Below are 24542 nucleotides of genomic sequence, written 5' to 3' on the forward strand. Positions count from 1 at the left end.
ATGTAAGAACGTTAATATGGTGTGAATTTATGTGCTCATTTAATCACTGCCATGTTAATGAATTTTTAGAATAAATATATTTTTATTTTAAGACCTTTAGAAAGTATTTTCATCTGGAAAACTGGACTCCTAGCCACTTCATCAGAGGCATCTGCATTCTTGAAGTAGAATCCTCCTATTCAAACCAAGCGAATGCTCCATGAATGTTTCTGTGTCAGACTGGCTGGCCCGTCAGAGAAAACTGTGGTTGGTTTGCTGTCTCCATCAAGGCTAGCACATTGGTCCGCCAACATGAACTTTAAGTGAAAGATAAAACTTTAGAGGTCACAAAATATAGTAGCAATACCTTGCTGGACTTGTAAAAAGCTGTGAGTTCAAGTATGGATTTGCTCAGGGATTGTGTGCTGTTGAGAGCTCTCTGCTGCCTGTCCGGGTCAACAGACACAGGTTTGTAGGCTTTGCACAGGGTGGGGTCTTGCTGAGACCCCGTGAGAGATCCAGAGGGCAGTTTGTAAATTAGGTTATCTGATAACTGCATGAGGGTAACCTAAGTGGTGAACACTTAGATGCTTCCTTGACTGTTAAAATCAGGTAAACTTATCAAATATTTAAATTTGCAAATTATCCTCAAAGTTGGATGCCCTGAAGGCACAAGTGTGCATTCATCCCAGGGAGCCTAAGCCTTCAGGACTCACACAGACCCCCAGTGGTACCCATATTGTTACCCTGGGGGATGCACATCAGCAGGAGAAAAGTAACTGCCGGTTTCTATTAAAATCCTGCATGCGTGGCACACACTGAAATATTCAATTACTTTCTATCACACATCTGGTTATTTCTCCAAATCTGATTAAAGTGAGTACACAAGCTAAGAATATGCTCAATAACATTGTTGGTGCAAACTTGTTTCACAGACAAGTGATTCACAAGGTGATTATCTAAATACCGGGCAGTCGGCTTGCAGAGGCTTAGACAGATGTGCCTCTTGGGCCTGGGCGTCCCCATGGGCAGCGGCGCCTGTGCTCCCCTTGTGCGGTCTTGGCTTCTCACATGTGTCTCTCCCTGCAGCCTGCACCGGTGTCTGGGACAACATTACCTGCTGGCGCCCTGCAGACGTAGGCGAGACCGTCACAGTACCCTGTCCTAAAGTGTTCAGCAACTTTTACAGCAAACCAGGTACTGTCACATCTGCACCTGCAGAGGCTGCAAGGCAGCCACTCCCTCAAACCACGAGAAGCAGGCTCACTGGTTGCCTGCTCTAGCGGGTGCATGAGCAGCTGCGGCATCGTGGGCTGCACTGGCTGTCGGAGCGGGAGGGTGAGAAGCTTCTTGCCAGGTCAGCCACCTGAAACCAAACACAGGGGAGAGCAGGCCTCAGGTCAGCACAAACACCCAATCCCAACCATGACAAGTGGCCTGAGCACCGGTGTGTGGGCAGCCGTGAGGTTCAGGCACCTGGAACGTGACGTGGTTCCATGCTCCCTGCTGTGTGTGGCTGCCCGTAGGCCCAGAGACCATCTCCCAGAGGCTCAGGGACAGTGGCAAGCCCCTCTGCACCCAGAGGTGGCTTCTCATCCACAGGAAACATCACACTCACTGGCCTGAGTGTCCTCAACTCCCAGCCCCCACTTTCTGAACTGGGCCCCTGTGGCCAGACGACCCAGAGTCTTGGTCTCCAGGGTCAGAGGGCCTGGGAGGTGAGGGTGCCCCCGTCCTGCGCTCGCTGTCTGCACAACCCTGCAATAATACCTCCTGGCTTGTTCCCAAGAGGGTAGTGGTGGCGTGTTGTGTTGTAAACCATCCAGATTTTCTTTTTTTTTTTCTTAAAGATTTTATTTATTTATTAATGAGATACACAGAGAAAGGGAGACAGAGGCAGAGACACAGGCAGAGGGAGATGCAGGTTCCATGCAGGGAGCCCGACGTGGGACTCGATCCTGGGACTCCAGGATCATGCCCTGGGCCAAGGCAGGTGCTAAACCACTAAGCCACCCAGGGTTCCCCCAGATTTTCATAACATGAAGAAATATATCTGGAAAAATAGAAAAGAGAAGAGACATCTGGAAATCAGAAAGGCATGATACTTTGGAGTCTGTAGAGGACTTGTTTTCATCTTGAACAAACATTACAGGGTAAAAACCCTGAGAACTAGAATTGTTGAAATACTTTAAGCGGAGTGTTGTGGCACAGACTGGGATGGAGGAAAATGAGATTCTAAAGAAAAAGGTTTTGCTGCAAGATGAGACTGTTTCTCTGTGAGTCAGTGAAGCACTGTGGGCTGGCCCAGGTCACGCCTGCATACGCATCACTAGGTTAGAAAAACTAAACCATCTTAAAGAATCTGAACTCTAAAAAAATATCCTGTCTAATCAATAACATTTCTGCCGAAGGTTCTGGCCTGCAATCTCCCAGAAATCCCGAATGAACGAGCGCAGACCCAGGCTTCCCCTCCTCGGAGGTTTGGCTCCAAAGGCTTCCGGGGGCAGCCAGGGGTCTTCACACTGACAAACACGGCAGCTCTGGTCCCCGGGTGTCTGTTGTGAGCACCCAGCCCTGGCCAGGCAGGAGCCAGCTGGGCCACGTGTGCCCAGGTTGGTGTAGACACTGGCCCTGCTCTGAACCATTGAGCATCCTCTCCTTTGGGGAACTAGAATTCCTGGGCTGTATTGGGTTAGTCCTTGCTGCTCTGTCCAGGCAGGGAGCGTGGCACTGCCTGCTGCTGTGGGGAACATCACTACCACTGGGAGATTTGCTGGAGTTCCCCGGTCTGTGTATCACAGCTGATGATCTCAAGTGTTTTTGCCTCCCCTTGTTTAACAGGTCGCAAAATGTCCACGGGAGGTGCTTGCACAGACTCTTGACAAATCTAAATCACCATCTGCGTGGAATGCTTGGGGTGTGTTTGCAATTACTTAGAGAACCACGGACGTCTTGCAGAGCTGGGGGCTGTGTAGGGCTGGGGCAGGGCCCACGGGGCATTAGGGGAGACCCCACGGAGGAAATCTGATGGAGGTAAAAGGCTGGTTGTGAAACACCATCAAGAACCAATCGGGCTGGAACCTGGGTCGTACTTCCCAAGTTACAGAAAACTTTCTACAGAGATGCCAGATGCTCCTCACAGGGACTTGTAGGGGGCCCAGGTCACAGAAGGACATGCGGTCACTTCACCCCACAGACCCAACATTCAGGAAATAGATCCATGGTTTTATAACAAGTTGTTTTCTGAGTCCTCACACATCCAGGAGGTGGGAGGGTGGGGCGGGGGGGCTCTCCCGGTGCCATGCGTGTTGTCACGGCAGCTGCACCTTGCTCTCTGTTGTCTCCGTGGGGGAAAGCCCCTCTGAGCTGCACTCAGTCATGGGTGCGAGTAACAATAAAGCCATGGGGACCCTGCACCAAGATCAAGTCTCTTGGTGGGAGAGCAGAAAACCACCACATGGGGATGAGCCCGGGCCCAGGGAGGAGGGGCCGTGATGGGAAGAGCTGGAGTCTCGGGGTGCCATGGTGCCTCCCACGCCCCAGAGGAGTAGAGTTTGGGGGATAGCTGGGCCTGCCCTGTCGCTAGCAACAGGGCCCTGCTTGTCCTGGGAGCACACGAGCACGTCCTGAAACGAGCCGGGCATTGGGGTTGGACGTCCCCAGGGCTGTGCCACTCTCCTGACCAACACTGGACCCCGGGACTCACACACCGGACCTGTGCTCACGGGAGTGTGTGTGTGGGGGGGTTGTCTGGGGAGCAGGGGCCTCCATGCCCGACAGACTCCAGCCTTCCTGCTGCGAATGGCCATGCCCTCCTCCTGGCCACGCACACATGGACACTTCCCTGGGAGCACCCTTGGGGAGCAGGGCACAGGCACCATTCAGAGCCTGGCCGAGGGCCACGCAGACAGAGCTCATGAAGAAAGGGGCCCACCAGGGGTGAGGTGAGTGACCCCACAGAGAGGAGGTGGCCCCACAGTCAGGGTGGGAGGAGGTGCACTCACAGAGGATAGAGCAGGGGGTATGGCTCCTGGGCCCAAAGATGTGCACACCCCCACTTTTCTTCCCTCATCCTGCATTCACCCCCAAGCTTCTCTCACACCCCACTCATCTCCCAGTCCCCCTCACCAACCCAGGTCCCCCTCACCTCCCCATATCCTCCTCACCTCCCCAGCCTCCCATCCCCTCCCAGCCTCCCTCACCTCCCCAGATACCCCCTTACCTCACAATACCTCTATCACCTCCCCAGCCCCCCCACCTTCCTAGCACCCTTCACCTCCCCCGCCCCCCTCACCTCCCAAGATCCCGCTCACCTCCCCACACCTCTATCACCTCCCCAGCACCCCCTCACCACCCCAGCCCCCTCACTTCCCCAGGTCCCCCCTCACATCCCCAGCACACCTCATCTCCCTAGGTCCCCCCTCACTTCCTAGCACCCCTTCAACTCCCCAGTACCCCCTTCACCTCCCTATACCCCCCTCACCTCCCCAGTTCCCCTTCACCTTCCCAGACCCCCTCACCTCCCCAGCCCCCCTCACCTCTCCACACCCCCCTCACCTCCCCAGCACTCCCCACCTCCCTAGCTCCCTCACCTCCCCACACCCCCCTCATCTCCCCAGCACTCCTCACCTTCCTAGGTCCCCTCTCACCTCCCCACCACCCCACCTCCCCACCCCTTCTGCACATGGCTGCCTCCTCTGACTCCAGGTGTCTTCGAGGAGGTGAAGCCAGGCAAGATGGAGAACCTGTGGAGGGGGATCGACCTCATGGAATAAAGTTTGCTTAAGCATCTCCCTTAGTTTACTGTTTGCTGTAACGAATGAGAGATGGCCCGTCAGCATCCCTCCTGGCTTGTCCCCAGGAGCTGGGCGTGTACAGGTCGGACAGCAAGCGTGCTGCGTGGTGACCCCGCAGCCTGGGATGGAAACGTGGCCCTTGCTTGTGGGCATAGGTCTCCCACCTGTGACGTGGGACCATTAAAAGGTGCCCCCCATGTCGCCGTTGGGTCCATGGGAGCCTCGGTGCAAAGTCTGGCTCATGGCAGGAGCTCAGTGAGCAACCTGCAGCGACCTCACCCCCTCTGCTATTCGGGTTCCTGATCGTTACCTTCTGGGCGCCTCAATCTCCCCATCTATATAATAGGGCAGGGGGACCTGGTCTCGGGGGCCCTGCCCCCCTTAGGACTCTGTCCTGCCTCCACTATCTACATGTCTCGCCCTCCAGCCCCCCCGCCCCCGCAATGCCCCCTGCGGCTCTCCTGGAGCCGGAGCAGGAGGAGATTTGGGGCCTGGACTCAGGAAAATACAGGGATGGCGGCGTTGGGCCATGGCGGCAGCCCAGGTGATGCTGCTGGGGGCTTTGTGGAGACCTCTGAACCCCGCTTTCTTGCCGGTGGGCGAGTCAGGGTCTGGGCCGTCCCGCCTGCCTCCACACAGCAGGCCGAGAATCACTTGTGTGTATTATCACCTCAGTGTGAACGCACCCTGCTGCTGACCTTGTCTGGTCCATCGATTGTCTAGGCTGCCCTGGTGTAGAAAACAGAAAGCATTTTTGAGTAAGGAACCCTATTTCCACCACTCAGTCACTATAGAACCTTGGGCGTGTCACTGAACTTCAGTCTCACCTGTAAAACGGGAGCAGTAATGCCCAGATCGGCCCTGCAGTGTTGGCCCAAAACAAAGAGATGAGATCCGTGAGTGAAAATATTTGCTATTCTGGAAGCCCTGAGGGCCGTGGGATCCGGAGAAAGCTTGGTGGGTGCTGCGTGGTTAAGCCTCTAGGCGCTGACGGCAGGAAGCGCCTCCCCAGGCCTGAGCTTCCTGAAGCCCACCCTGCAAGGCCCAGCCCTGTCCCAGGTCATCAGAGCCCCCTTAGGTCACTCGTCACTACCCAGTGCCGACTGTGGCCACCTCCTGAGGACACCACCTTTGTTTTAAAGACTATTTATTTACTTGTTTGTTTATTTATTTGAGGGAGTGGGTTGGGGGAGGTGCAGAAGGAGAGAATCTGAAGCAGACTCTGCACTGAGCATGGGGACCGACATGGAGCTCAATCCCACAACCCTGAGATCATGACCTGAGCCAAAACCAAGAGTCAGACCCTCAACCAACTGAGTCGCCCAAGAGCCCTGACCCTTTAGGTAGAGGGAATGTTCCATTCCTGAGCTTAACACACACATTTACGTTAATTACATGCAGAAAGAACTGGTGCTATAAGATCAACACTGTCTTTATTTCATGCAATTTAAATCTTTTTTTCTTGCCTAGAAATTATCTTTATTTTTTTCATTTTTTAATCCATATATGTGCAAAATTCAACTGATTTGCAATTTCTATTTAATTGCATTTTTTCTTTTTCTATATAAATGTATTTTATTTTATTTTCTAATTGAAGTTCAATGTGCCAACATATAGTATCACAGTCAGTGATCCAATTTACCTCTTATGCCCACGGTCTCTTCCTCTGCTATCACTGACCCTCCACTGATGTAACATGCTGCCTGCCTGTGCACTCTGGTCGTGCCCAGAGCTGGCACGGACGGAGTAGGAAGGAGTGGGGTAGCCAGTACTGCCGTGGCTGGGATTTGGTGATAACTCTCCCGGGACAGAATATGAGTCTGTTAGTTTTCACTGTGCTTCTTCACAGCGGCAGCCATGCCAGCCATTACAGCTGCACCTTTGCTTCATGGCCCAGAAGCTCTCCCACCATCCACCCAGGCCCCACAAGACCCAGCTTCCGTGGGTAGGAGCCCTGCCGGGGTGGGGCAGTGAACGCACACACACTGTGAAGTGTGTGAATGGAGGGAGACAAGGCTCCGCTCTCCACCCACCGGAGGGAGGCAGCAGAGAGGGCTGTCCCCCGTGAGCGTGGCCTACACAGTCACCACGGAGGCCAGCAGTTGGGAGCCCACAAACCTAATGCCGAGACTTTATCTTCCAGGAAACATAAGCAAAAACTGCACAAGGGATGGGTGGTCGGAGATGTTTCCAGATTTCATAGACGCGTGTGGCTATCATGATGCTGAGGACGAGAGCAAGGTAAGGGCCCCGCGTGGTTCCCGCTCGTTCTGGCCCCTTTTCTGTAAGTGTGCACGCAGCAGCGCCCACCTGCTGTCCGACAAGAGTCGTGTACACGTCCTTCCTCCCCTGAGCGCTGCTACTTCTCAACAGCCAGCGTGGGCAAAGCCCCGTGTGGGGTCTGCGCCTGGCCCGTGGCATCATCTCACAACTGTCATGGGGTTGGAGGCAGGAGGGCCTGAACGTTGGCTCGTCTGAGGGGCTGTGCCTGCCTGAAGAGCCCCAACGAGCACTCACTCTGCCGACCAGTTTCCTTGGCCCGGTTAAGGCTGCGTCACGGTGTGGGCTGCCCAGCAGCCTCAGTCTGGATCTGCGAGCCCTGAGCCAGTGGCAGGAGCCGGAGTCCTGGCAGAACGAGTGTGCAGACTAAAGCCCTGAGTGTGCTCCTGCCGGCAGTGCCCAGGGCATGCAGGCCCAGCCTGTGGTGTGGGCCGTGCTGTGTCAAGTGGGGTACAGGGGCCATGGACATGTGCTCACCAGGAGCCCTTTCCCTGGGTGCGTGACCCCATGAATGCCACGGCCAGTAGGACCTGCTCCACCCTGGGCTCCCCCCGCAGCACCATGTGACAGTGGATTTGCTTTGTTCGCCACCAGAAAACCAGGTGACCGCTCTCCCTCGGGCTGCCCCCCACCCCCTCCCTGAGGCTGTGTTAGCCCCAGGTGAACAAACGCCCTGTGAGCCTGAAATCGAGCTGTGCCCACGCCTCCCCTGCAAGCACCCACTGGGTGAGGATGTGCTGAGGTGCTCTGAGAGAGCCAGAGGGGCTTCCCGGCACCTGGCCTCACGGTCACGCCCGTTTCCAGGGGATCCACTCGTCTTTCATGTGTTTGCTCTCCTCACTAAAATTTGGGGTATAAAGCTGGTTCCTTTGCCACCACATTACCAAGTTCTAGAAATGGAAGTCCTTCCGTCTCAGCCAGTGTCCCCCCAAGTGATGCTGGTGCCGCCAAGGTGGTGCAGGGCACGCGTGAGCCAGGTCGCTCCTCAGCACAGTCTCATGTGGGCCTTCCTGCCGAGTGTGCCTGAGGTATGATGTGGGACCACCCCAGGCGTCCCTCACTGTGTCACACTTGGAGCATACTGTGTTCTTACAAACCAAAGGCTATGGTGACACTGACAGAGGGTCCACGGTGGCCAGTCGTCTAACAGTAGTTGTTCTTCATCTCCCTGCATCATGTTTTGCTAATTCAGGCCGTATTTCTAACATTCTTGTGATCATTATATTTGTTACAGTCGCCTGTGATTGGCAGTTAGGATGCACGGAGAGCTCAGGTGATGATCAGCATTTTTTAACAATAAAGGATCTTTAAGCTACATTCATCATTTTCACAGACATGACACTCTGGCACATTAAGAGACTAGAGTGTGGTAGGAACGTAGGTCTTATAAGCCCCAGGAAAGCAAACAAGTCGCTGGACCCCCTTTGTTGGGAAATTGCTGTGCTGCACGGTCTGGAATGAACCTGTCTCCATGGCATGCCCGCGTGCAGGATGATGTTGGATGCGTGTATGTATGTAAATTGTGAAATGAGTCCCTCGATCAAGCTGATTCTGCATCTCCGTACATACGACCCTTTATGTGTGACATGCAGACCTCACTGTCTCACACACCGATGGTCATGCACAGCTCCCGCCCCTTGTCTGGCTGCATCTTGGTGACAGCCCACCTTACAGATGGAGACACCGAGGCTTGGGTGTGACCAGTTTGGAGGCCCCAGCTCTGTTTCTGTTGTGCAGTCACTGAGATTTTCCATGTCAGATGTAGTCAACGTGTTCTCTGCGAGCAGCCACAGGCTGCAGGCAATGCCTGGGCGGGGGGGGGGGGGGGGGGGGGGGGGCGCTAGCAGCCCCTCTGGCAGAGGGAGCCTCTGTGGGGCCCATGTGCACCTGCTGCCCACCTGCATTACATCCTGCACATCCCTCAGGACACATGAGCCGTCTGTGAGCACCGCAGCCAAGTTACAGGACAGCTCCTGGGACATCACTGAAACGTCACGTACTCAGAACCTGGCGCCACAGAACATCCTGGCGGTTCCTCCTCCTCCTGACCTCCTCCTGGGCTGTGTGCTGTCAGCGGCGAGAGCCATTTGTCCTGCTGGCGTGGGGTGTGGCCACATGGGCTCTGCACACTGGCCAAGTGAGGCCTACCTGCCAGGGCCGAGCTCAGCCCTGGACATATTTCACGTTGCTTTGGTGTTTACTGACTCAGCGAGAAGCCTTGGTGAGATGTCAGTCCCTCGTGAGTTATCTGTGGGGCAGGAAGGCCCTGGGGTCTGGGGGTTCTGGCGGCCGTTTAGCTACCACTGCTGGAAGACACAGGGAGGGCAGTTACGTGACCGAGGCCGCAAGTGCAGGTCCCCCAGGGCAAAGCCCAGTGTCAGTGACCTGCTGAGGTCAAGTCTGAACTCAGAAGGCGTTTTCATAGGAGGATACCCGAGGATTTCAGGTTTGAGACTTGCCCCATCTTGCCGTTGGGTATGTGATGACGAACCAGGAGATGCTTCTGTTGGCTTTCCAAGGATAAGTCTCGAGCTGGGGCCGAGTTTACCCCCAGCTTCCTTCAGAACTGTTTCTGCAGCAAGAAGTGCTCCGGGGACCAGGAATGGAGATGCCCCTCCTCATGGTGCAGGGCTGCAGGAGCGGCTCCCCATCACCCGCCTCCCGGACAGCCCTGCTGGAGGCCGTCAGACCGTTCCAGGCACAGAAGACAGGCCCTGGGGACTGGGACAGTCTCGGGCCTCCGTGGTTGGGGGCAAGGGGCTCTGACCCCCTACGTCCACCCGCCCACCCCGTCCGTGGATGCCCCAGACGCCTGCGTGGGGTAGAAGCAGCGTGCACCCCACAGCAGTGTCATCCACAGCCAGTTGCAGGTCCCTGTCCTCTTTCATCCATCCCACAAATACACGTGTCCTGGCAACAGCAGTGTCCAAGTGCATCCTCGGTTATTACAGGTCCGCTGTGGCTGTAGAGGAGTCGCCGTGGGAGGACGGGTGCTGATCTTGGAGGCGACACTGGCTTGCTGGACCAGTCGAGGCCGCCCCTGTTTCCAGGCGTCCCCTGGGTGACACCGGAGGTGGCATTTCCAGGAAAACTGATGGGGAAGTCTTCCAGGCCCTCCGGGAAGTGTGTGACTCAGTAAACCCCGCTGGCAGGGAGCACAGTGTCTCTGCTTCTCTAATACTTCTCCATCCAGTTTGAAGAGCTATTTTTCTTCTTAATTAAACATTTCAGAGATTTTACAAATATCGTGAATGCATATTCCCTCCTAATGGATTAGAAAATCAAAATATTTAACGTGTGGAAGCGAAGAGAATGATGGCACGAAACCAAAGTGCATAACTTGTCTTCCTGACAGCCGTTTCCGCCGTTCACATACTCCGAATACTTGGTTGTTGAAGGGATCGTGTCGAGGACGAGAACCACGCGGTGTCGGCAGTCCCGAGGGCCCAGCGGGTCGCTGCCCCAGCTGGGTCTGCTCCGTGGCTGGGGGCCGGGGGCTGGCGGGCAGCCCAGCGACCTTGGCCTCCGATGTCGCTCCTCATCTTATCAGCAGCTCCGTGTCCTCCCGGCTCCCTGGTATTAATTGGATTTCCTGCTCTCGCACAGCCCGACTCTGCTCTGGGTGCTGCGTGTGCAAACTTTGTTGGCTTCAGGATTAATTAAATTCAAGGGAAAAAAATTAGCCTCCACAGAAGCCACAGGCTTGGCTCCATGTGGTGAGGGGATGGGAGGTAAAGCCACCCCAGGAATGGGGAGACCACGGAGGAAGACGCTGCCCGAAGACCCCAGAGGCCCCTCAGATGTGACAGGAAGGGGAGCGGCTTCTCATTGTGGGCCGAGGCAGCGGGTCTGGCGGTGCCCTGGACCTCCCCTTCCTGCTCCCACAAGCCACAGCGGGCCCCTGAAGCTGCCCAGGCATGGCTCGGACTCTGTCACAGGCCCCTGGTTGCCATGCGAGACCTTCCCCGTCCATGTTCTTCTCCCGTCGAAACCACTGTCCCCCAGGCCCGCTGCACCCCGAGGCTCCCTTGACCTCAGCACATTGGCTCCCCTGACCCCAGTCTCTTGGCTGTTTTCCCGCAGCAAAGGCTGTCTTGTGGCTCTATCTTGAGTGCCCACTGGGGCCAGTCTCCTTGCCTCAGGTCTCTGCTGCCCAATGTCTACACCACTCCGGCCTCCCAGGCAGGCTGAAAGCTGGTGAAACACGGAAGCGCCTAGAAACATTGCAGTCCTCACAGGTCTCAGTGGGGTGGGTGGGAGGTCTCTTTCTCCTGAGTATCAGGAGCCTCCAGACGATGTACAAGGACCCCAGACAGCACCTGCCCCCTTCTGTGCTTCGTCAGCATTCGCGGCGGTGCTTTTGGCTGCACACCCTGAACCGCCAGAGGACAGCAGTGCTGCAGACACACTGGCGTCCTGTGCGGTGGACATGCAAGGCGGTGCCCCCCACGTGTCCTCTGTGTTATATATTTGCCAACGTGGTTCTTGAATAAAGAGCGCTTCAGCTAAATTTAGCCAACAGAGCCGTCTGGCGTCTCAGCCTCCCCATGCATCAAGTGGACACATTTCTTCCATATTATGCCATCTCCCTAAACATATTTTCACAGTCTCCAATCAGCTTTCAGATGCACCAGTAACTCTCTCTGCCTCGTGGGGAGCGCCCCCCCCCGGCCCCCACCCTGACAGCCCAGCTCACGGCCACCCCCTGTCTGGGGCTCTCTGGGGTCAGGCGCACCTTGGCGCTTCGCTCATAACTCACGGGGACCGTGGGAGCATGATGCTGCCCCACCGCTCGGGGCGGGCTCCCCTGGGGACCCTCGGAGCCAGGATTCAAGCCCTGAGCCAGTGTGTACCTCCAGGCAGCAGACTTGGGTTTGCGAGCTCACCCGAGGTCCTTGCCTTGGGGACGGTTACCAGGTTACTCCAGCCTCTGAAGCAGCTGTGAGGCCTGCATGTGCCTTGTTTCCCATCAGACTGCAGGAGGGAGCGTCCCCCTGTGGTTCTCAGGGTCATGTGGGTGCCTGCCCATCAGCAGTGGGTGACACTGAGGGCCTATGCCATGAGGTGGGCACCAAGACTGGGCGCGGAGATGCAGCTGGGATGCAGAGGGAGAGCCTCGGATGAAGCCTGGTCCAGAATGCTGCCACCAGCATGCACGACATACTGCTGCCCGGGGTGCAGGGCTCTTCCCCAGCCCGCCGACCCAGATCCAGGCTGAACGCTACCCGGGAGCATAGATGACATTCAGAGGATTCACCAGACGTGCAAGGCCATCAGCCATCTCCTGCTAGTGTTGACTGAGCCCGTGGCAGTGATCCGTAGTTCCTGCCTGATGAAAGACTGAGTCTTTCCAAGGCCAGAGGAGAATCTGGATGAGAAGCTAAGAAGGAAATATAATGAGAAAACGGTCACTGGGGAAGGAGGCCCACAGAGCCTCACAGGGGTGGGAGGGCTCCACTTTGCACCCAGCATCCTGCACGCATGGGCAAGGCCTGAGTCTCTTATCCAGTGGTGGTAGGGACCTGTGTGTCCTCGAGCCAGGGGCCTCCTGTGACAGGCTGGCCTCCCTGGCCCCTCCCTTCCCTTGGGCTTGTCAATGAGCCGCCTTGCCTGGGGGCTCAGGCTTTTGGGGCTCAGGTAATTAGTGCCTGCAAGGCCGGGGTGCCAGCTGCCCTGACCGGGCACTCCGGTCAGCAGAGGAAGCACAGGTCCTCTGGTAGGTGGGGCCACTGATGTTCACCGAGGGGCCCCACTGGTTCCTTCACTTGATGCACTGACGTGAGGACTAACTGCAATAGCAGAAGGAGGGTGGACACCGGGAATGTCCGATTCACGGGGACGAGGGCTCCATTGGGAACAGCAGGGGAGGGTGGAGTGGCAGCCCTGTCAGCTGTGGGCGCTGTGAAGACTGTGGGACCATGGCTCCGAGGGCCAGGAGAAGCGCTGACCAAGGACAAACTCCTTGCGCCCAGAAGGTCCTTGTGGTCACTAGGTTTGCCCTTTTAAACATATCCTTGTTATACTTACTACTTTTTCCAGAAGTAAACATATATTATTTTTGTTCAAATAAAATCTAATTTTAGTCCAAAAAAACTCCATTTACACTTATGCCAAGTTTGTCAAACCTCTTCTCAGTACTGTTTGCCTCTTAATCCTAGACTTTGTGGGGACAGTGAGAGGACACCCAGCTACACACGGGGTTCAGTGATGCCCTTCCTGCCTCCAGCCGGATGCCCTGGGCAGCATGTCCCATGTGTGCATGGCTGCCCAGGTCACAGGTGCCGTGTGGGCACCTGGCCACCTGTCGCAGGCTGCACACATGTCTTCCTACCCCTTACAATGTGAGGGTGCCCTCCTGAGGCTCAGCACATGTCTGCCTCCCCATCAGGACCCCAATCCCATCCAGGTCCTGGGACAAAGCCCTGCTGCACCTGCCCTGCCAGGCTCTTCAGTGGTTTCCCGTCTGGAACATTTTTCAGTCTTTCCCTACATGACACCATGTTTCTGAGGAACATAGGCCTGTGACTCTGTAAAGGACCGTCTGTGGGTTTGATGTTTCTCACAGTGACATTCAGGTGGGATAAAATGTTCCAAAATATCTACAGCTGTTTACCTGGGAAATGTCATATTTGGATTTTAAAAGATAGTCCTTTTCCCTCTGAGGCCTGCACACCAGCAAAGGAGCATCCATGGCATGGCTGAAATAGGGGCACTGCCCTCGGGCTTGAGCCCATAGGATGCTCTCCCCAAAGCCTTTCCCCTTAGGAATGTTGGCAGAGTTGCTGCAGAGCCTTTACAGTGAGAATAGGCACCTCCTTGTAGTCCAACAGAGGGCTGCTGCTCCGTGGGTGCCCAAACTCCCACCATGGCCCCAAAGGCACTGAGGCAAAGGCCCCTGGGCTGCCACACTGCAGCTTGTCCTCCAAGCGGAGCACGCCTCAGGCCCTGAGCCCTTGTCTGCCACCACAGGGACGGTGACGCGTGAGTCCTGAGTCGGGACAAGCACCTGGTATTGTGTCTTGGGCACCTGGTATTGTGTCTCGGGCCCAGGGGCTGCTGCACACCTGGCCAGCCTCGCCACCCTGTCCCCCTGCCCTGCTGAGCGCTCCTGCCCCAGCTCCCACTGCCTACCTCTTCCTGCCCCTGCTTTCGCCTTGGCTGTTGGGTCTGAAGCAGGAGCTAGAAATGTGGGTTGGCCCTTGCTCCTCCACCACCTGGTTGTTACGTGCACCAAGGACCGGAGCTGTGCCTTCTCGTCCAGGTGGGACCCACTCTGACACACAAGCTACCTGAGCCTCAGTGGCACAAAGGGCACTAGGTGCTGGGCCATGAATCATGACTAGGAGGGACCGGGAGAGACCGGGGTTTTCCAGACAGTGACGCGTGTGACGAGGGCATCGGTAGGTTCAGAAGAGAATGCAGCTGGGTGTCTGCCTCACGACGTTGCTGAAGGAGAGGTGACAGGCGGACCTGGCTTCCCCCCGGAAAGCTTCTGGGATGGTGCCGAGCTGAGTCCGCAGGCTCTGGCCCCCCGATGCCTTTGTTAAAGCGCGGCTGGAAATCCACCTCACGCTGCAGCCCAGCACAGACATTTCACAAAACCACACTTTCTGTGCTGCTCCTCGTTAACGCTTGGTTGCTGCCCACTAAAGTGATTGCATAACTGACTAATGGGTTATAATGGGGTGAGTACATCGTATGTCGGCCAACCTGGCCTCTTGAGAGAGAAAGGGGGAGTCATTAATAATCACTCCGGACACCAGATGCAAACCAGGCCTGGCCTGGGCAAATCAGGCTGTGTGGTCACCCTGGTTATGACTCACTGTTTGGAAAACGCCGGCTGGGCCTTCCATGTTCCCCGAGAGGGGCCCTGCCTACCATTGGAGCCGCGGCACAGATGTATGTTCGTGGAAAGTTAGGACAGGATATGCATGTGCCCTTGTGCGACACACCTGCTACGCGGCTCAGGAAGCAGGCCCCACGATGGGCTGACAGCAAGGGCAGCCCGGTCTCTTTCTGGGACGTCCGCCCCCCAGGCAGGACCACCAGCTGGAAGCTGACTGAGCAAAGCATCTGCTCACCCACCTCAGCAGCCACCAGAGGGCAGGGGCCCAATACTGCCTCCAGGGCCTCAGGGCCATGCTGGCTCTCCAGGGTTGGACACAGGAAGCACCCACCCCTGGACAGTTTTGTCTTTCTGATTTTGTGATGATGCTGAGGAAGGTCTTCTCCAAGCTAATCAGCCTCCAACATGTGATCCTGCATCCACAGGGGACCAGGGTTGTCTGGTGTTTGTGCTCAGGGCTGTGGGACGTGGCTGCCTGGTCATGCGGCCTGCAGGGTGCCCCAGCCTGTGAGCACTCAGGTCCCATTTGGTGTTCACAGCCCTTTCCATGTAAGAAAATGTCACGACTTCACAGGCTGGGAACAAAGGCTTCCACTGGCCAGGCTCTAACCCCAGGCGGGTCCCTCATCTGTGCAGGCTGTGCCAGGCAGGGACCAAGCAGGAAGACAACAATGTTAAAATACCAAGTTAAATATAAAAGGGAGTGTTTATTTGTGATAGAAAATGAAATCACAAGTTGCTGAAGCCTCGGACCTCAAACGTGCTCTTCATTTATGATCTCTGTAAGTGGAGATGTCTCCTGTTGCCAGCTGCCTGGCATTCACATCCCTTCTGAGGCCCCAAGGCCTGGCCAGCTTGGGTCCCGGCCCCTGGCTCTCACTCTGCATCAGGGCATGCTGTTCTGTTCTCGGGCTGCGCTTGCAGCTAAGAATAGGAAATCCAGAGCATCTGCTCCCTGGAGAAAACCACCAAGGCAGTTAACCCGTTTGGTGGACCCCCAGTGGCTACATCTATGGCTGCCTGGGTTTTCGGGTATCCCCCTGGTTTGGGGATGGCAGGGTTTTAATAACTTAGAGGCTATTTTCCCACAGAGATGCCGTGTGAGCCACACTCAGGAGCAGAGGTGCTGTCCATACCTGAGCCCTCTGTAACCTTAGGAACCTCTGGAAGAGGTGCAAGAACCAGGACCTGGGAGATCAGTACCTTGTCCTGGGAGAAGTCCGTGTGCACCCTGCAAGCAGGGTGCAGCTGCATCAGAGGGACCGCGTCCCCAGGCTCAGTCACTTCACTCCTGTCTCCCTGCCAGTTTTAACGAGGTCCCCATTCATCGCGGCTTCAGCCCCGATGCTCCATGAGACCCCAGGTCCTTCTGCTATCCAGCTTCCTGCTCAGGCACTAAGTACAGGTCCTTACAACAAAGGGAGTGGCGTTGCCATTGTCTTTCCTGCTTTACAGACAGAGGATAGAGGCCTGACCCAGTGCTGGGGTCCAACCTAGGTCCTCCTGCCCTGGTGGTGCTGTCCTGCTTCTGCTCCCCCTGGGGCTGCTGGGCTAGGTCATCACACTGGCCTCCTTATCCACCTCAGTTTGAAGATCAGACAACATAGTGAGGAGACAGTTGAGAACCGTGGAGCTTCATGATCCCGGTTCCCAGAAGCCCTCAGGGGAGCAGAAGGGGTTGAGGCACGTGTGTGCTCCTGGAGCTGCAGCCAACATGGTGTGACTGGGTGTGACCAGCTGACAGCGGGACAGAGCCTATGGGGGCGACTCCCCAGAGGAGGACCCCCTGACGAAAACGCTGAGTGGTGGGCAGGGGAGTAAAGTCGGAGATGCAGAGACACAGCATGTGGACAGCAGTGAGGGCGCGAGCGATGCAACCGCCTTGTTACAGGAGGATCAGGGGTGGGGAGCAGCCAGCAGGTGCCTCATTACAGCAGAGGGACCTAGGAAGGATTTTCACCAGCCACTTTGACCCTGTCTGCATTGTAGACCAGAGAGGTTCTGGAACAATTTGTGTCAGAATCACGGCAGGCTCCTGGTTCTAGGCCAGGCAGGCACAGGTGGGGTCTGAGAGTTTGCACTTGACACTGTTACTGCGGTTCTGCGGTCTAGGGGTCACACTGGGAGAGCCCCAGTGTGGATCCTAATATCGTGGCTGCTGGGCACCTGGTATCCTCAGCTGTGTGCAGGCCCGGCAGCCACTGGCGCAGGAGCCACTGTGGAATGGACAGAGCATAGAGGGCACGTGCCTCCTGGGTGGGGAAGAAGCAAGCTCAGAGGAGGACAGACCCTCCCCTGCACAGTAGGGCTCACTAACTGACTGCTTGATGGTGTGTGGCCGACGGCACACGAAGGTGACCCTGAACTCCTGTGTGGTGACATTCAGTACATGATGGTCAGGAGTTGGAGAGGGGCTGTAGGAGGCCGACGTAAGGCCAAGGGCCGCTGATAAAGGGGTGTCTTATGCACTGGGTTTCAAGCGGGCTGAGCGCGAGATGCCTAGACATGCACATGTAGAAAGTTCTAGAAGGCCAGGGGACGGAACACCTGGAGCTCTTGGGGGTTCTGATTCCTGAGTCAGCAGCGTGTGCGGTGGCTGAGACCCGGCAGAGAGTGTGCAGAGCCTGAGCCAAGATGGAAACCCACCAAAACATGGGGAAGGATGAAAGGGACAGGGAGAGTGATGCTGGGGACCAGGAAGGGGCGAGAGGCCGCGGTGGGAGCTCGTGTCCATCCCCAGTGGAGGTGGATACCCCCCAGGGCCAGGTGGGTGGCTGGACCGGGAGCGCGGTGGCCATGGCTGCGGGAGCAAAGGGGATCATGGTTACTTGAGCTGTTTCCTCTATGATTTTTGTTTGTTTTAGTTTATTGTCCAGCTTTGCTACCAGACTCACTGTGGTTTCATGAATGTCGTGCTTTCTCTTTGCTTATTCTACTCTGGGATGATTATGTCCAGGAACAAGTTGCCTCAGATAAGATGGAAAGAACTCACCTGTCTGAGCGGCTGGATCCAGTGCCACTTTTATGGATCACATCTCACCAGCTCATTAAAATCTTCCTCCCTGGTTATTGATATTTTTAGGTTTTCCTCAAAGCTGTTGTGATCATTTTTATACTCCCCGAATATTATCCATTTCCTTAAAATGTTGACTTTGTTAGCACAGACTTTAGTGCTTTGATTAAACCATGTGAGTGTGGGTGTGAAATACAATTTAGATATTTGTTTCTCATTATTTTTCTCCTTCTGATACTTGGCAAAGTATCTCTTCTATCGGCCTGCACGAAAGAAAACCGCCCTGAAGCTTGTCGTTAATCTGATCGCCTCCCAAGGTGCTCATGTCCTCAAGCATTTGCAGAGTACTCACTGTTCTGGGCATTTCATACTGATGTCAAAAAAAAACTCGGACTTGTGGCCCCGTTGTCTCCTGGGGAGCCTGCCTCCTGATTCCACCTGGTGCTGCCAGCACTATTCCCTTCTTGCTTTATTTGGCTCGTTCTGTTATTTTTCTGGCTTCTGTAGTTGATGCTTTATCTTCGTATTTATGAACAAAGGCATTTGAAGCTGTGATTATGCCTCTGATGATAATCTTGACACACTTGTTATGAAACGCTCCCATGTTACATTTTTCAGATGCATGACTGCTTTTCTAGCTCTAATTTTATTCTTTAGAAGTGTATGCAAGAAAAATATTGGATAGTCATTACTTTCATTGCTCTTTTCAATTTATAATCATACATACCATGTCCCATGAGGGACAGGATTTTATATCCATCTGATTATGCGTGTCTGTTCTACTTACCTGTGCTCTCTTCTCTGCCAATTGCCATCATTCATTCATTCATCCCACAAATATCTGATCCCTGTGATGTGGTGGGCAATACAACTGTGCTTTTGCTGCTATTTTTATATACAGTGAATTCAGTTTACCAGCTCCCAGGACTGTGTTCATCTGTCTCATCTGGATTTGGAGTGAAAGGGCAAAGCTTTCCCTCTGTCCTCTTGGGAACAATCTTTCTAACATTCATGGTTTCCTCCTTATCGGCTGAACTCCCTTTGTGGCTCCCAAGGGGGAGCTCAGTCCTTGGGTCCAGGTGGGTGTGAGTAGGGGTCTGGAGATCAATCTGAGAGCAGCTGGAGATCATGCACAGTGGAGTACAGTCCTCGGGGCCAGGGATCCCGGGGACACGCAGAACCGAGCATTTCCTTTGAAGGCCCCAAATGGGGATGGGCCCTCTGGAAGGGGTGTGAGGCTGGAGACCTCAGAGGGGCAGGCAGTCTGGGGCAGGGGCCCCTGGGTAGACCCTCTGCAGTACTCGGAGCCACGAGCTGGCTTTAGCCACTTGGAATGAAAATAGATTTACACTTGCCTCAGGGAAAAACACAGCTCCACAGGGCTCACCTCCTAAACAGAAATTCTTATTTTTCAGTTCTGTCCACATAGGTGGTGCTGTGTGGGAGATGAGATGTGCACAGAAAATCCCCAGAAGGTGTCCCTCCTCCTTCTTCCTGCACAGACCCCAGATTCTCTTAAAAGCTGGCTGTGAGAAAGTTTCCCCTCTGCTCCACCCTGTATGGAACTATGTGGCTGTGATTGGTCCTGGCGTTCCCAGTTGCCGTCATGCGGACGTCATGCGTTCTGTCCTGGTGATGTTTTCCCAGGGCTGCCTCTCACAGAATGTCCAGCTCTCGCTGGACTCTGCTCTGCTTTGCAACGGCCTTAATGGAGGCAATTTGCAAGGAACCAAATTAAGCTTTCTTAAATGACTGAAAACGTAAGATACATAAAATCTAAACCAGCTTTAAGCAAAGTAATATAAATCGAAATGTGGATATTCTTCTCTCTCTCTCTCATTTTTTTTTTAGTGAATGTAGAAAAAATGTTTTAATTCCTACTGATTTCAATTTCCAGCTTGTGCATTTTCTCCTGGGACAGTCTGGGGGTGAAAACATTGAGTTCCCTCCCGTGGGTGCAGGTCCCCAGCTCCCAAGGCACTGTGCTCAGTGTTGTCAGTAAATGTGTGGAGCAGAATAAATTAAACTAACCAGTAATACCAAATGTGTTCAGCCAGAAATAAAAATCTATAAGAAATTGAAGGTAAAAAAAATCCCCAGTACTCAAAAATACTAAATATGGTGTAACAGTGTTGCTTTAACACCCACGGCTGGGATTCTAAGAAAGTAAAGAATCTCGATAAAAGAGCTGAGAACCAGGTTCCAGGCAGCAGGGGCAGCCAGATCATGGCTGGATCGTCTTGAAGAGATGGGGTGAGCAGCCCGCCGGCATGGGTGGCAGCAAGGGCTGGACGTGAGGGCTGCACCAGAAGCCTGACCCTGGAGGGGACAGGGGATGTCCTCTCATCCACCCTCGCTTTCCCAGATGAAAATCTACAAATGTGTCACCTCAGGCGTTCCCTCCTGCAAGTGGGGTTTTGCACTCATGTCTCTGCGTGGTGCGGCATCCCTGAGTGGGGACGGCCACAGGGAGCGTCCTGAGCTGGAAGCAGCAGGGAAGCTGGCAGGAGCGAGCACAGGCGTCCCAGGAAGGAAGCGTCCTTGCCAAGACCTTACAGACTCCTGTAGCTCAACTCCAAGGACAGGCTTGTATCCAAATGCACAAACCACACAAAGGAAAAGCCACTCTAAGCGAAAGTCAGCAGATGACAGGTCACATCCTCAAAACTTCAGGTAACGGAGGCAGGTGTAGGATGCAAATAAGTGCATTTGAAATATTAAAAAAAAAAAAGTAGAAATTAAAAATGTAAACCCGAAACAAGATGCTCTAACCAAAACTTACCTGGGGAAAAATAGGCCTAAAAATGAAAGTCAGGGAGATTCATTACACAGGGAAGTCCAATGTGGGTACGGCAGGTTACGGGGTTCTCAGTGGGGAGAGTGGGCATTGAACACGCAGCACCGACGCCGCAGGGGGCTGACAGTGGGAGACCGCACGGCTCTGGCGGGCAGGTGGTCACTCTGACAGCAGTCCTGAGAGGAGAGGACACAGGGGTCACAGCCCGAGGGAGGCTCCGGTCCCCAGTTTGGAGAGCCTGACTGTCCCACTTAACTAGAGGAACCCAGGGCCAGACCATGTGGTGAGGCCACTAATGCCAGAGACCGGGGACCTTGGGCTGGGCTCACACAGAGCAGGAGGGAAGGCGGAGAAGAGGACCGTCCACTCAGAAACCCAAGGGAAACAGACATTCCAGAAAGACCGACAGGATCCACAGTCACAGGCCCTCCTTAAACCTGTCCAGGGAACGTGCCGCCGGCAGAAAAAATTAAACCAGAAAAAGAACTGTGACTGGAGAAAGGCTGAAGGTGGACACAAATAAACACGAGGGAGCACAACGGGACTGATGGACGCGGTGGTACAATCAGGCAGAGGGACGAGACACACAGTGAGGCCAGAGCTTGACAACAAATAACGTGGCTGCGCAGTGATACGAGTCATGAGCGTCCATGCGCAGGAACCCTGGAACCACTCGGCTGCCCATCAGGTGCCCTGTGAGGGTGTCTGGGGTCTCCTGGGGCTGGCTCGGCTGTCCTCGGCTGGCCACTGCTGGAGGCATTCCATAGATGCTGTGGTTATTACACGTATGGGATCTATTCCATGTGTGCACGTATTAGGTGTTGTGTGATACGTGCACGTCACATGCAGATTGTCTGCTATCCTTTTGATAGTTTTGAAATACTGCATTTTCCAGTTATTTAACATGAGCTCTGATCACAAGACGAGATGCTGAAACGCCGCTCAGGATGCTCCGGTCCTATTTGTAATCCCTCACTCGGAGCAGAGCACAGAAAATGGACAGACTCAAAATCAGAGTTTTCAAGGACATTTTCAGAATGCCAGATGCCAACTCCTCTCCTCTTGAGCTAAAAAGAATGACAGCGCAGGTGCGGCCTCTTTAACGTCTAAAATGGGGATCCTGGTGTGCCTCGCGGGGCTCACAAGGAAAACCTTCTAAAATCAGATTAGTACATGAGCTTGCTCGTTGGAGCTTCTTGCTCACCTTGATGCCGGAACTACTTGAGAGGTTAGCCAATGAACTTCATTTTCTCATTAAATATTAACTCATTTTTTCCCCACATTTTGTAGTTTGCTTCTGAAATATGTCATCACCACAGTAAGCCTGCAATACTGAGGATAATAGGTGAAGGAGCCCTCTCCTCGAAAGGGCATGACCTTGATGGAAAAGAACAACTCTGGGGTGGACGGTGGGTATGGATCTGCCCACAGGGACCCGCTGACCCGCTGCGGCTGCTGCACCCCACAAGGCCACAGGAGCAAGGGCTCATCAGGCCGCTCCTCCTACCACAGCCTGGACCCACATTTGCTCAGTGACCCTGGAGTGGGGGGTCAGCCTGGTGCCTCCCCGTGGGCACCACCCGCTCTCTAGGGTTTGCACTAAGCTGGTGTGAACAGGCTGAGAGGAATGCGGCGTGTGCAGCATGTCTCCTGGGTGGCTGCTCCTCTCAGGCCCTAGGAGGCTGGGACGCACTCGCTTGCGCTACCAGTGGTCTTGTTTCCTGGGGCTCCATCATGGGAAGCCCCCCGAGGCACCCCGGTTTCCACAGCAGGATCCTGATCAGACAGCGGATTTGGGGATCCCACGGGTCATCCCTCTCCCTGCTGTAGACAAAGTCATTCACAACGAATTCTAAGGAGAAAGGTGGGCATTTAATGAGACGAGGGCTCAGGACAGAGGTGGGCCGACGCTGGCTGTGTGCCTGGGTGAGGGAGGCACTTGGGCGGGCTGGGAGCTGGGTGTGATAGCGGCGGCCGCCGAGGCTCACGGCTGTTTTGTTTCCTTTCTAGATCACCTTCTACATCCTGGTCAAGGCCATTTACACTCTGGGCTACAGTGCCTCCCTGGTCTCCCTTACAACGGGAAGCGTAATTCTTTGCGTCTTCAGGTAAGTGTCAGGAATGAGTGATTCTGGTGTCTGAGACCGGATACTGCCTTTGAGCCTCATGGGCCAGTCAACCTCCATCTCCGTGTGAGGCCAGCAGACCTCCCTTGGGGCAGCCAGTGTGAAATATGATGCTGATATTCATATTTTTATTTAAAGACTCTGCATTTCTTACATAAAGAGATAATACCAGGCAGCCCAGGTGGCTCAGCGGTTTAGTGCCGCCCTCCACCCAGGGCATGATCCTGGAGTCCCACGTCGGGCTCCCTGCATGGAGCCTGCTTCTCCCTCTGCCTGTGTCTCTGCCTCTGTCTCCCTTTCTCTGTGTATCTCATGAATAAATAAATAAAATATTTTAAAAGTAAATAAATAAATAAATTGATAGATGATAAATAAAGAGATAATACCGACTTTGGGTAAGCCTTCAACTTGACCGTTATTTACTAACCCCTTAAGCCCTTATGCAAATCCCTTGTACATACAGAGGCTCTTCCCTTCAGAAATCCTACGTTCTGGGCCTCAGCTCCAATGGTGTTGAGAGACACTATAAAGTGTTGAAGACTCCGAAGGCAGGAGTCAGACGGCGGGGGTTCCTGTACCCGAGTCATGGTGGGATCTGGACAGTCACTTCCCTTCGTGGTCCGCACAGTGTGGCTGTAAGGATGTTCCATGGCATGTTGCATGTGCTCTGGATTTTGCCAGTTTTCCTCCTGATTCAGGTTCAGGTTCAAGTTCCCACCCACCTGAACCAGAGGGCCATGTTTTTGGTGACTGATGACATGCACCGTGCATAGCTGGTTGGGCAGAGGCAGAGGGAGAGGCTCCAGTTTCAGAAAAGAAGCTTCTGTCTGGGAAGAGCCAGTCAGTACAATCAGGACTAAATCTCCAGCACTCAGTAAACTGGATGGTGTTCCTCTTACTTTAACAGGGATTAGATCTCCATGGGTCTTATTTCTCTTGACACAAATATATTTCAAATGGTGGCCAGTAACCAGGTAAAATCAACAATGTAACAAAAGGAAATGTTTTAGAAACTAACAGATAACCTGTCAGGAGATCCATACTGGGACATAAGCAAGTAAAGACTGAAGGGGCTGAAGACCCACCGAGTGTTTCCAGGCAGCTCTGCTCCATCAGGAGGGAAACCTCAGGAAGAGAGGGGCAGTCCCCATAACGCAGAACTGCTCTTTGAGGGACATGGGGATGTGGGGACAGTCCATCAGGTTCTAGGTCTCAAAAGAACAGAAACTCTAGTGCAACAGTGATACATATTCTAGTATCTTCTGTATTTTTCTATGTATTTTTAAATCTTCAAACTGTTGAGGATAAAAAAAAATTAGGGAGGTAAGCTGGAACATGGTATCTTTTTTTTTTTTTAAGATTTTATTTATTCGTGAGAGACACACACACAGAGAGGCAGAGACATAGGCAGAGGGTAGGGTTCCCTGAAGAGAGGTAGGCTCTCTTCAGGGAACCTGATGTGAGACTCGATCCCAGGACCCCGGGGTCATGACTTGAGCAAAGGGCAGATGCTCACCCGCTGAGCCACCCAGGGACCCCAAGACACAGGGTATCTTCAACTAGAAAACATTCAACTTATTACTACAGTTCTCCCATACGAACCATCCATATTCTTGGCATCGGCAGTTTTTCCCAGAATTGGATGCACAGAGTATTTAATGAGCAAGACCAATGGCATTTTAGAACCATGGCCAATGTGGGTTTT

The 24542-nt window shown here is 54.2% G+C and overlaps 1 protein-coding gene across 3 annotated transcripts in view; it reads left to right on the forward strand.

The window, feature by feature from the left end:
* The window catches only part of VIPR2 (vasoactive intestinal peptide receptor 2), a 61691-nt gene that overhangs the window by 19721 nt on the left and 17428 nt on the right, over window positions 1-24542 (forward strand). For all 3 annotated transcript variants that reach the window (XR_005987443.1, XM_041753288.1, XM_041753289.1), the window contains exons 3-5: window positions 1069-1176; window positions 6919-7016; window positions 22722-22819. Coding sequence is in view for 2 of the 3 variants with exons in the window: in XM_041753288.1 (XP_041609222.1) it covers window positions 1069-1176; window positions 6919-7016; window positions 22722-22819 (304 nt within the window). In the remaining variant the exon portion in view is untranslated. The remainder of the gene's footprint in view (window positions 1-1068; window positions 1177-6918; window positions 7017-22721; window positions 22820-24542) is intronic.

The sequence above is a fragment of the Vulpes lagopus genome, chromosome 4 (assembly GCF_018345385.1).
Source record: "Vulpes lagopus strain Blue_001 chromosome 4, ASM1834538v1, whole genome shotgun sequence".
Classification (NCBI taxonomy): domain Eukaryota; kingdom Metazoa; phylum Chordata; class Mammalia; order Carnivora; family Canidae; genus Vulpes; species Vulpes lagopus.